The sequence below is a fragment of the Triticum dicoccoides genome, chromosome 7A (assembly GCF_002162155.2).
Source record: "Triticum dicoccoides isolate Atlit2015 ecotype Zavitan chromosome 7A, WEW_v2.0, whole genome shotgun sequence".
Taxonomy (NCBI): domain Eukaryota; kingdom Viridiplantae; phylum Streptophyta; class Magnoliopsida; order Poales; family Poaceae; genus Triticum; species Triticum dicoccoides.
The window spans coordinates 525102291-525114575 of NC_041392.1; the positions used below are offsets into that span (position 1 = coordinate 525102291).

General features: G+C 52.4%; 2 protein-coding genes across 2 annotated transcripts in view; both read right to left on the bottom strand.

Moving 5' to 3' along the window:
- Window positions 1-6037: 6037 nt before the first annotated feature.
- LOC119330177 (O-fucosyltransferase 8-like) lies at window positions 6038-9663 on the bottom strand. Its single transcript, XM_037603293.1, has 10 exons — window positions 8875-9663; window positions 8538-8627; window positions 8327-8423; window positions 8165-8235; window positions 7991-8079; window positions 7746-7866; window positions 7515-7658; window positions 7034-7368; window positions 6689-6929; window positions 6038-6581 (listed from the first exon to the last, which is right to left on the bottom strand). The coding sequence occupies exons 1-10, from the start codon at window positions 9253-9255 to the stop codon at window positions 6252-6254; spliced, it is 1899 nt and encodes a 632-aa protein (XP_037459190.1). The 5' UTR covers window positions 9256-9663; the 3' UTR covers window positions 6038-6251.
- A 1883-nt stretch (window positions 9664-11546) lies between these two features.
- The window catches only part of LOC119333591, a 4343-nt gene continuing 3604 nt past the window's right edge, over window positions 11547-12285 (bottom strand). The window contains exon 5 of the mRNA XM_037606442.1: window positions 11547-11600. Coding sequence (XP_037462339.1) covers window positions 11547-11600 — 54 coding nt within the window. The remainder of the gene's footprint in view (window positions 11601-12285) is intronic.

Sequence of the window (12285 nt, forward strand, 5' to 3'; positions counted from 1 at the left end):
CTCCGGGTCGTCGTCAGCGGGCAACACGTAGTAGTAGGCACCTTCGGTGTAGTAGGAGTCGTCGTCGACGGTGGCGTCTGGATCCTGGGCTCCATCATCTGGTTGCGACAACCAGGTAGAAGGGATTGGGGGAAAAGAAGGAGAAAGCAACCGTGAGTACTCATCCAAAGTACTCGCAAGCAAGGAGCTACACTACATATGCATGGGTATATGTGTAAAGGGCCATATCGGTGGACTGAATTATAGAATGCCAGAATAAGAGGGAGATAGCTAATCCCGTCGAAGACTACGCTTCTGGCAGTCTCCGTCTTGCAGCATGTAGAAGAGAGTAGACTGAAGTCCTCCAAGTAGCATCGCATAGCATAACCCTAACCGATGATCCTCCCCTCGACGCCCTGTGAGAGAGCGATCACCGGTTGTATCTGGCACTTGGAAGGGTGTGTTTTATTAAGTATCCGGTTCTAGTTGTCATAAGGTCAAGGTACAACTCCAAGTCGTCCTGTTACCGAAGATCACGGCTATTCGAATAGATTAACTTCCCTGCAGGGGTGCACCACATAACCCAACACGCTCGATCCCATTTGGCCGGACACACTTTCCTGGGTCATGCCCGGCCTCGGAAGATCAACACGTCGCAGCCCTACCTAGGCACAACAGAGAGGTCAGCACGCCGATCTAAATCCTATGGCGCAGGGGTCTGGGCCCATCGCCCATTGCACACCTGCACGTTGCGTACGCGGCCGGAGAGCAGACCTAGCAACCTCCATTACAAAGGAAGTTGCGTTACGCAGTCCAACCCGGCGCGCGCCACTCAGTCGCTGACGTCACGAAGGCTTCGGCTGATACCACAACGTCGAGTGCCCATAACTGTCCCCGCGTAGATGGTTAGTGCGTAGAGGCCAGCGGCCAGACTCAGATCAAATACCAAGATCTCGTTAAACATGTTAAGTATCCGCGAACGCCGACCAGGGCCAGGCCCACCTCTCTCCTAGGTGGTCTCAACCTGCCCTGTCGCTCCGCCACAAAGTAACAGTCGGGGGCCGTCGGGAACCCAGGCCCACCTCTACCGGGATGGAGCCACCTTCCCCTTCAGCCCCCAACTCCGAACAGTACCACAGGTAATGTAACAGTGTAAAATATATAGCATATGCCTGTGATCACCTCCCGAAGTGATCACGGCCAAGTAGTATAGTATGGCAGGCGGACAAGAGTGTAGGGCCACTGATGGAATACTAGCATCCTATACTAAGTAGTAGGATAGCAGGTAAGGGTAACAACTGTAGCAACAATAACAGGCTATGCATCAGAATAGGATTAACCGAAAGCAGTAACATGCTACACTACTCTAATGCAAGCAGTATAGAGAAGGAATAGGCGATATCTGGTGATCAAGGGGGGGCTTGCCTGGAAGCTCTGTTGTACAGGGAGAAGGGTCGTCGGTGACGTAGTCGTACTCGGTGGCATCAGTGCCGGTCTCGTGGTCTACCGGAGAAGAAGAGGGGGGAAGAAACAGTAAATATTAAGCAAACAGATGCATAGCGATGCATGACATGACAAGTAGCGGTGCTAGGGGTGCCCTAACACGGTATGAGGTGGTACCGGTGAAGGGGGGAAACATCCGGGAAAATATCCCCGGTGTTTTGCGTTTCCGGACAGATGAACCGGAAGGGAAAAGTTGCGTGTTCACTATGCTAGGGATGTGTGGCGGACGAACGGACCGCGTATTTGAATACGTCTCGTCGTTCTGAGCAACTTTTATGTATAATACTTTTTCATCTGACATACGGATTATTTTCTATTAATTTTCAAAGGTTTAAACAATTTCTAAAATTTCTGGATTTATTTTAATTGTTTTAATCCGAGTTGACCAAGTCAACTTTGACTAGTCAAAAGGGTAGGGTGTGGCCCACATGTCATAGGTTGTACCTAAACAAATAAGTAAAACTAATCTAATTGAAAGGGACCCATATGTCATCTACACATTACGCTATTTAGCCACTAGTCTAATCCTAAAACTAATCTATCTCTAATTAATCAAGCCGGCGAGAGGCACAGCCGGATGTGCAAGTTGTGCACGCATGCCCGGCCATGCCCAAGCATCAGTAGCAGCCGGCTGTAGTAGCTAGCGGCAGTGGTAAGCAGAGCAGCAAAAGCCGAAGCAGCAAGCAGCGGCCAAGCAGCACAACAGTGCAAGAGCAGCAGGCAAAGGGCGAGCAGCAGCGGCGGCAAAGCAGCAGCGACAGGTAGCCGCAATGCAACAACAACAGACGGCGGCAGCGCCGGCAGTACACCGAGCAAGCAGCAGCAGCAGGTGCAGGCGCGCACGCGCGGGCACGCAGGGGCGAGGCAAGGGCGCGATGCAGGGCTTGCGAGCGCGCGTGTGGGCGGCTCAGAGTGTGGCCGGGCGGGATAGGCAGGGGGCGGGCGAGCGCGCGCGGAGCGAGCTCTGGCCATGGCGGCCGAGCGCGGGGACGGCCTCAACGGTGACAGATCGAAGCAGGGGGAGAGGGGATCCGGGAGAGGAGCTCACAGCGAGCTCGGGGGCACGGTCGAGGAGGCCGGGGGTAGACCGAAGCGGTGGAAATCGACGACGGCGGTCGGCGATATACGTGACGAAGACGACGGCGATGGCGTGTGCACGGGCCGCTCTGGCTTGAGCTGGTGCCCGGGACGGACGAAGCTGACAGCGGCGGATCTCCTGGACTCCTTCTCCTGCGACGGCGACGGCGGTGGCCATGGCAACAGTGACGACGAGCACGGCCACCGCACGAGCCTTTGAGCTCGATTTCGAGCAGATGAGGAGGGGGCGCGATGGGGAAACAGACGAGCCAGATGAGAGAGGGCTAGGGTTTCGGGAGGACGCCTTATAGGTCGAGGGGAGGCACGGATGGCCGCCACGCACGCCAAGGCACGGCCATGGCCGTGGATGGCTGTCACGCCTCTTTCAGTGAACAGAGTTTAGAAGGAGAGGGGGAATTGGGCTGGCCTAGCTCCTGTTGCTAAATGGGCCAAAGTGCACAGTACCATATCCAATCTTCTTATTCTACTGCTGTTTTGCATTTCTCCTCTGTTTCTGTTTGAAGTTCGAACTAAATGAATTTTGTTGTAGATGAAATTTGTCAATTAAATACTTCACAATATTTTGGGATGACATACCAAGTTTGAGGTCAATTGGAATTGTATAAATATTTTCTTATTTTGAAATGGCTATTTTATTTGCCGTTGGACCACTTTATAAATTCCTAGGGGTTAATTGGTGGGTCAAATAAGGTTGGGTTCAACATGACAAATGATCAGGGAAATTATTGAACAATGCGAACATTTTAGTTTTAAAGTTTGAAAACTTTTACTGTTTGACTTTATTTTAAATTTGAATTTTGAACCGGTTTTTGAACTAACGAGAGATTAGCAACAGTAATCGTGGTGACGTGGCACCATTAGCAGAGAGTTACTGTAGCTTAATTATCCGGGCGTCACATTTTTAAAGACCAGCGCCTGCGGTGGATGAACACCGTCACCGTGTTCCTTGAATTGATGGCCCAGATGGCCACAGACGGCACACCAATCGGGCAATCGTTCATATTTGACCAAGAAAACCTTCCTTTTGCCCTCCCTCACCACCGTGACTGCGTTCTTGAGTGGTTTGTGGACGTTGATCTTCACCCTGACACGCGCGAAATTTCCTTCAAAATCTTGGGACTTCGGTTCAGCATATATGAGTTCACCAATTTTTCCGGCCAGGGCTTTCACCATGGGAAAGTAGCCATCAGGCAGATCGTGTATCTGCGCCCAGATATCCAGCATGTCCAGGTTAACCTCCGATGGCTTTGTAAATCCATCATATTCCGCCATCACCACCGCATTGCCCTTGAAAGTCCACGGGCCCTCAACCATCACACGTTCCCAGTCACCCAAACACGAGAATTGCATCGTGTATAGGTTGCTCTCGAGGGGGCGGATTTTTACTTCCTGAGCCAGATCCCACGCAGCCCTCATGTTGCGAAAAAACCAGTACTGGTTGTATTCTTTGGGTGTATGAACTCGTGCCACAGCCATCCACCTGACGGCCGCTTCTGATGGAACCTGTTGATCTTCGAAGACCACATCATCTAGGTCATCTTCCGTCAAGCCCAGGTTCTTCATCATCTCTTCAACGTCGTCTGTTCCCGAGCCTGCGCCTGAAGCCGAACTCGCCATCTGGTCAAAAAACCCTAACCCGACGAAACAAGAAATCACCGGGTGGAGAGACCCTAGCTACCCTCTACCCCCCAAAAACCCTAGCTAGTCCGAGACCGGGCGGCGATGCGAGATCGCCCCGTAATCAGTCCAAGTCCGGCCAGGGCTTGGGGGAAGAACGGCGAGGGGAGAGGTAGATCTCAACGGCGCCTCCAGGAGTCGCCGAGACGAAGGGTAACCCAACGTGAGGGGAATCGCTCGATCGATCGTTCTGATCGATCAGTACCCGGGGCCGACCCAGTCGGGGGATGCTCTATGTGTTTGTCCGTTACTTTGAACGGTGCAACCAGTTCGACCAACTCAGTGGATCCCTCCACCTGAGAGAGTTTAGCCAAGGTGAATGTCGATGTTGCCGTCATGAGGTGTGTTAGCATTGCATCTGCTGCCTCAGTCGTAGAGATCATAACGATGCGTCTTTTTTTGGAGCTTCGAGTATCGTAACAAAGAGAATCATTGACCCTGGGACACTCGAAGCACTTGTAGTTAGAGAAGCTTTGGCTCTCTCAGAGGACCTGAATTTGCAAAGGGTCCATGTCACGTCAGACAACAAGGTGGTGGTAGATGATACAAAAAATCAAAGTGCAACTGTATACGGAGCTATTATATATGAAATCATAGAGTACTCTAGTAGTGCCGATTTGAGTAATTTTGTTCATGAGTTTAGGAGATCGAATTTCAGGACCCGCAATATAACGAAGCATGCTACATCTAGGGGTAGGCCGCCATGTCTGCTTAGGTGCACCCGATGATCTTTATTTGCATGTGTAAACATTATGACAGTTCAATAAAGCTTCATGGAATTTTCTTAAAAAAATCCCTAAATTTCGTTGTATATCTCATACCATTCGAAAGGAAATAATATTCGTAAGACGTAATTAAGGGCCTGTTCGGATGCACTCCGCTCCGCAACTCCGCGCTCGGAGCGGGCGGAGTGGCGCCGAACGCTACCGCTCCTCGGAGTAGAAAGAGTGGAGTGGAGCTGCATGTAATTCAATTCGGCGGAGTGGCTAATAGCGAGCTCCGCGGGCGACTCCCTTCGCCAGATCGATCGAATTTTTTTTCTCTCTCGCAGCTACTCTCCGACCATTGAACCCAAGCGCCACGCCGCCGCCACCCACTAGCGTTGTTCCCTGGCGGGCTTGCCGTCCGCGCCGCGACGTGCTCCCTGATGGCCGCGTCCGTGTACGCCACCACCGCGCGCTCCAGGGCCGCTGCCTCCGCCCGTGCCCGCCGTGCCCCAGCAGGTCTGAAGAGCGCGCGGACTCTATGCTGACGACGTGGATGCGGTTCCCGAAGTACTCCCTCGGCAGCGCCGGCCGGAACCACCTTCGGTTGTTGACGGCCACGCGGAACACGGACACGTGGTCAGGGACCAGCCGCTGAGCGCGGGTGACGCACCGCCACATCAGCGAGCCCAACGTCTGGAACCGCGTCAGGGCGGCCGCACCCGCCGCGTTCCCGGCCTCCAGGAGCTCCTGCCTAGCTTGTTCCTTGAGTGCCGCCAGCAACTCCGCCGAGAAGTACATCACACGCCCGCGCAGCGGTGTTCGCGCCGGCCTCTGGATGAGCTCCAATGGGTCCGCGCACGGCAGTACGACCAGCGCCGGGAGGGACGACGTCGGCGACCTCGACGCGGCCGGCGACGGAGTGGAGGAGCTCGACGGCCCACCCACTAGCGCCGTTCCCTGGAGTGGAGTCAGTTGCCAAACATCTTATAAACTCTCGATTTGTTGGAAGGAGCCATCAGTCCAGGAGCTGGGAGTGGAGTGGAAGATTTGAAGGAGTGGAGTGCATCCGAACAGGCTCTAAGCATGATATATGTCACTTTCTGTACAACTCTCCCCAGCAAAACCCCTCTGTTACAATCTATCAAACTGCATGTACTATATACCTCTCAACTGAACCTGCCATGTCCCTAGAGCTATAGAAAAATATCACAAGTTAATGTATGCACAAAAGAACGAAACAAATAACCACAAAAAAAGAGGAATGGGCAACGTGTCAGAACAGAAAATTCAGAAGTCGATGCTGTCGTCGCCGCCGGCCCTGCACATGCACCCGGGCGTCCTGGGCTGCCGGTAGACGGTCCGGCCCCTGGGCCGGGCGCGGAACCGCTTGTACTCGTCCACCATGGCCCTCACCCTCCTCTGGAACCCGGCCCACTCGATGCCGCCCTCCTCGGAGAGGATCTGAGCGTACCGCTTCCGGTTCGGGTGCAGCGTCGGCGCGCGGCCCCGGCCGTGGTACACGCGGTGCCCCGACACCAGCGACGACAGCTGGCTGCCGGAGTCCGTCACCGCGAACACGTCCGACGAGGCGCACGCGATGAAGTCCAGCGCCGCCAGCTGGGACGGCGGCCAGTCAGTCAGTCAGTCAGACTCGTCGGTCGACAGGGTTGAGAGAGTTCAGATTCAGAAACTGTCGCGAGAAGAAAATGATTTCGATCGCTTACCCGGGAGGAGAAGTTCTTGAGCGGAGCGAGCTCGTCGGAGGAGAGGATGTCTTCCTTGGTGACCAGGTTCGGGTACAGCCGCGTGAGCGGGCGCAGCCGCGTCGCGCCGCCGTATATCTGCGACCCGGCCACGTAGATGAACGTCCCGCGGTCGTAGCCGAGCGCGGCGAGGATGAGCCCGGCTTCCTCCGGCGTCAGCGGGCACCTCCCCTGGCTCCGCAGCTCCTCCGGCGACACCGTGCTGGCCATACACAACACAACCACCGCAGCAACATAATGTCAGTAACCAATCAGTGAAGATCTTGGCAGAGCAGCGTGATCGGCAATGGCGACGCGCGCGCTTACGTGTTCCGGAGGCGCGTCACGAGGGCCGGGAAGTGGGTCTCCCTGAAGGCCTGCAGCTCCCTCCTCTCCTCCTCGCCGCCGCCGAACTCGCAGAGGGAGTAGGCGACCATGTCCTCCTCGAACCTCAGGTGCAGAGCGAGGTACCTGCTCGGCCCGCCGGCGTCGTCGCCCTTCTCCCCGAACGGCCGCTCCAGCATGTTGCTTCCGAACAGCTGCTTGTCCATCTCCGTCTGCATCGCGCTCACCCCCCGCAGCCGCTGGACCAGCAGCGAGCCCAGCTTCTGGATCTCGGGGGCGAACTTGAGAGCGTGGAAGTTGCATCTGCACCGCAGCCTCTGCAAAGCCATGCAAACATCCGATGAGCAAACAGGGGCGTGTTTCTTGGAAGATAAAAAAACTAGGGCCTGTTGAAGGAGGTGGTGCGGTGTGCATTGTTCATCAGTTCATCTGAAAAACAATGTCAAGGGGGATGAAATGTTACCTGCAGATCGGCAGGCACCGAGTCGAAGCCAAGCCGGTTACCGAACCCGAGGAAATGAACAACACCACTTTTCTGAAGAATGGGGAGTGCAGTTCTGATGAATTCAGATGGTTCAGCCTCTTTGGAGATGTCGTTGTCGGTAACCTGTGATCAAGGGGGCGGGTGAGATGAATAAAGGGCACTGAAGAAACAAAGCAGTCTGAACTTTCAGGACATGGTTCAGGAACTAACTTGGCTACCGATTGCCTCGAGGTCCAGCGACTGGAGATGGGGCGGTAAATCTTTCACGATGAGCACATCGCTCTTCATATAGTTCACGAAGTAGTCTTCCTGGTAGATGTCACCGAACTGACTGGTAGAAAAGGAGAAATTCAGTTAACTCTACAATTTGATGAATGGCTACTATGTCGGAGAGAAAAATGAGTAACTACTACTGTAGTACGTATTTGTCACACGGTTCAGTTAAAAGTTCTAACCTTTTGTCCTTCCACACGCTGCTGTGAAGAAACCGGGGCAGAACCAGTGTGGCATTAAGCAGAGCTGCAACGACAACAGCATTGCACACCTGGAGGAAGAGTGAAGCTCGTTTAGGTACCAAATAGTATCAAAACTGAATCGATCTTGTGATGATCCAAACACTATATCCTTACGGCGACGCGCTGTTGGTTCAGGCCGCCGTTTGCGCTGATCAGAATGAATCCATTGTTGTCGTCGCTAGGCTCTGAGATTAACCAAATTCAGTGTCAAGAAGCAAAAAAAACCTAAAAAAGTACTGACAGTAACTATTTGCATTTGGTTGAATGAAGCTTCACCTTCTTCCAAGGTGTATTTGGCGGCGCAGGGCGTCCATTTGCGCGCCTGTTTGTAGGGTTCCTCCCATAATGCGAAATTTCCATCATCTGACTCGTTCTGCACTGGCAGGAAGGGAAAAGTGCAGCATCAGTAAAAGTGAAGATATACCAACTTCCCAAATACAGTTGCAGAAAGTAACTAGTGGTAATGGCTATGCTGGCAGGATCAAACCTTGGTGGTGGCTAAAGTTGCCATCTGTAGAAGTCTTTCATGCATTATCTGCTCTGACTGCTCCTTCTTGACGAAATTGTGCTTGAGCTCCTTCATTCACAGAAATTGATTCATCAGGTCGAGAGATTTTATCACGAGAGAACAGGCGCAGAAAATTTTAAAATGTTGCAGTCTGAGACCAGATGAACGAGTACAGCGATCGTACAATCAGAGAGGAAGATTAAATTCAGACGCGATAGAGAAGAAAACTTAAGGGATCAGTGATGGCCGGGCAGGCAGGTAATCGTGATCGAACATGCGATTTTTCTGAATTTGATGGGAGGCGGCGAGGAAATACCTGGAGGCCCCTGAAGTTGACGGAGATGGCGCCGTTCCGGAACTGCACCTGGTGAAGCGCGGACATGACGAGGGAGGCGGCGAGCAGGAGGCAGCCCATGACCCCGACCACGGCGGCGAACACCCTGAGGTGCCACGAGGAGACGTTGACGCCGCCCCTGGCCGCCTTCCCCTGCCGCAGCCTCCCGATGTTGGTGGCGCCGACCCTGCTGCCCTCGACGCCGCCGGCCTGACCGACGACGGCGACGTAAGGGCCGTCCATCTCGGCCGCCCGGTCGGTCAAGAACGCACCGCCATTACGCTCCGTGCGCGTCTCCATTGGTGGCTTGGCGTAGACGGGGAGGTGCCTCCAAGTCCAGCAACACGGCAACTTCGGCCCCATCTGGCTGTTGAACTATTCTTTTCTTTTGACCTGCGCTCCATGGACGGACGGACGGGCGGACGGAGAACGTGGGCATCCAGCGATTCCCCGTGCCGTACGAGCTCAGGGCAGTATACAAGGGTAGGTCAAACGAGGCGCTGCCGCGGCCTCCATTCGCTGTGTCCCGAATCCCGATCGGTGCAACCACCGTGCGGGCAGGTGAAGAATGATGGGGTGATGATCCCCGATCTGCGTGGCGGGGATAAAGAAATGGGGAGGCGGGATTAAAGAAGCGGTGAGCGGACGTGGAAGGGGATCGACGTAACGTGAGGGGAGGACGATCCGCCGGCAGCTCGATCGTCCTATATACCGGCCGGGTGATGCGCCGCCAGGTGGTGGCGTGGTGGGACGGGGATCGCGTATCGGGGTGGGGAGGTGTTCCGTGGAAGCGAAGACAGGTTTCGGTTGGACGCTTGTTTGGTGGTGATTCGATGATTGGTTGAGGACGACGGCGGAAAAGGGCGACGGAGTCGGTAGCCGGCCGCCCACCGTTGGTTGGTGCACGGGTACACCTTTTTTTTATAATATAATATATCTCTCATTCATATCATAAAGATTAAAGTATAATTCACATAAAGACACACATGATAAAACTGAAAAGATAGCAGAACGTATTTGCGCTTGACACCACACCTGCCCCCGGTACCATCATAGCAGTCACCGAAAGAAAAAAATGACGGATCACCTTCTCACTCGAGCTCGACGCGGCTCCATCGCTGATATGCAGCTTTGTGGACCTCTCAGGTGGCTTGCTAAAAACGAAACCATTACCGTTGAACAAATCAGACCGGGGCAACACCCCGGACACGCCATCAAACTTCAGATCTAGCACCCTCACATGACTAAGACGTCGGAGGAGAAAACAAAACTTGCCATCCACGAACCACGAGCCCAGCACACGCTTTGTCTTTCAGATGTCGTCGATGCAGACCACAGTCTGCATCCGCTCCTCAACTACCTACCTCCCAAGCTCCGCGCCGATGTTGGAGCAGACGTCGTCGCAACGGCAAAGCTCGAGGACACATGTCCACCACAAGGATGCCGCCGCCGTCACGACATCTCCGCTTGAATAGACTGGTTCCCAGATCCTTCACCGACAATAGAAACGATCGCCTCAATGAAGAAGAATTTGAAGCTTCTTTATTCAATATCGCCGTCGCCGCCGTCGAAGCCAAGACGTTGAACGATCCAAAACCCTAAGCTTCTTGGGCCGTAAAACCTAAAGCTAAAACGACCACACACAGGAGATTCGGCAACCCCCCTCACCACCACCGACTAAAAAGTCGTCAGCGGAGGAGAGCCGCCAGAAGATGGCACGGGAAGGAGGGGCTCTCCTGGTGGCGGCGGCTAGGTTTCACTACAGGAGGAAAACGATTGCTCGTACACGGGTACAACTTTGGGTTAGGTTTCTTGTGCGTGCAGTTTCGGTTCCTGTTTTCTTACATACACCCTTCGTCCTATAATATAAGAGCATATTTTATATTAATGTAAAAAATACTCTTATATTATGGGACAGAGGAAGTATTTTCCTACTGTGGATATGCTCTACTATCACCGAGTGGCACGTATAGTCAGTGGCCACCTGCGAGTTCGATGGCGGCGGCTGTGCGTGTGTGTGCTCTGCCGTTCTGGAGCCGTGGCGGCCGCGTGGCTGACTCGGGAGGCCGACGGCGGCGGCTGACATTAATAAGGGCTAGTTTGGTTGTTGGGGATGAAAAATCCTGGGTAGTAATACCCCCGATGTGGGATTTCCCTGCCCATACGAGATCCCCTCCCACTATGTGGAAATACACTTTGCCATTTGGACACCAAAGGGGAGGGAAGAGAAATCCCCGCAGGCAATACCAGAACGGGACATGCCCATCCAATAGGACAAAATGTGTAAAAGAAAAATATCATTACAATAAAAAATCACCACAAATAACTTCATTTTTTCTCACAATATTTTCATATAAATAGCAGAATAATGTTTGTCCCTCTTTTCTAAAAAAAGTTCAGGACATTTGGGACTAAAATTTAATACAGAAATTTGAACGAAAAAATATATTAAATACACAGTTCGCAAGAGAACAAATATTCAACTTGCATCCACACATGCATATAACCTGACATGCCAAAGTCGGACCAATAGTGCAACACCAATGATAAATATAGTTTACTAACTATGTCTCAAAAGAGAAAATGCTAATTATGGTTACAGGTTCAGCAAGAAACAATACTTTGTTCCACTAAAAATATCACAACTATGTGAACTATATCCATACTGAACTACTTCCACCGTCAACTTTTTGAACATTTCTGTCAACCTGTGGTAAGGGAACCTGCATCACAAATAAGGCTGTGTTCGGATTGGAGGAGAGCAGAGCAAAGGAATAGGAAAAAATAGAGGAAGTGAGGTTGGGTGTACAGTACAAATCACAGGTCTCCAAAGTAGAGGAATAGAAAAATGAGGTGTGTTCGCATCACAGGAAGCTTTCTAGCCGTTGCCTTGAGTTTTGACCGTTACACATACTAGCCGTTGCACTACATTTGCTCTATATATATGTACAGATGCACAAGCTTAAGAACAACACACATCACACAGCCAACCATTCCCACAGCCATTCCTCACTGCTGAGTTCATTTCAGCATCACATTTCTCACTCAAGCGATGAATCCAAACTACCGTAGGCGATCAGAAAATGAAGATGAATTCGTTTTTCTCATACATCCTACATTAGAAGGCAGCAGCTCATCCACAAAAATGCCAATACATACATCCATCCTCACAGGATCCACATACATGCATGAAACACTTACCGGCCATGAGGTCTTGTGCCAGAGACGATTCCACATGGAGAGAGAGATCTTTCAAGCCTTAGTTCAAAAATTGTGTGAGAAGTGCAAACTTGAAGACGGAACATATGTATCCGTGGAAGAGCAAGTAGCTATATTTCTATACACAATATCAAAAAATGCAAGCAATCGGACAGTGCAAGATATATTCCAACA

Excerpts from the sequence above, each read along its gene's own strand:
- LOC119330177 (XM_037603293.1), bottom strand. The coding sequence starts at position 9,255 with ATGGGGCCGAAGTTGCCGTGTTGCTGGACTTGGAGGCACCTCCCCGTC. Across the intron at positions 8,424-8,537 it reads CAACTTTAGCCACCACCAAG|AACGAGTCAGATGATGGAAA; the intron begins GTTTGATCCTGC and ends CTGCCAGTGCAG. Across the intron at positions 7,369-7,514 it reads CGGTGCCTGCCGATCTGCAG|AGGCTGCGGTGCAGATGCAA; the intron begins GTAACATTTCAT and ends ATGGCTTTGCAG.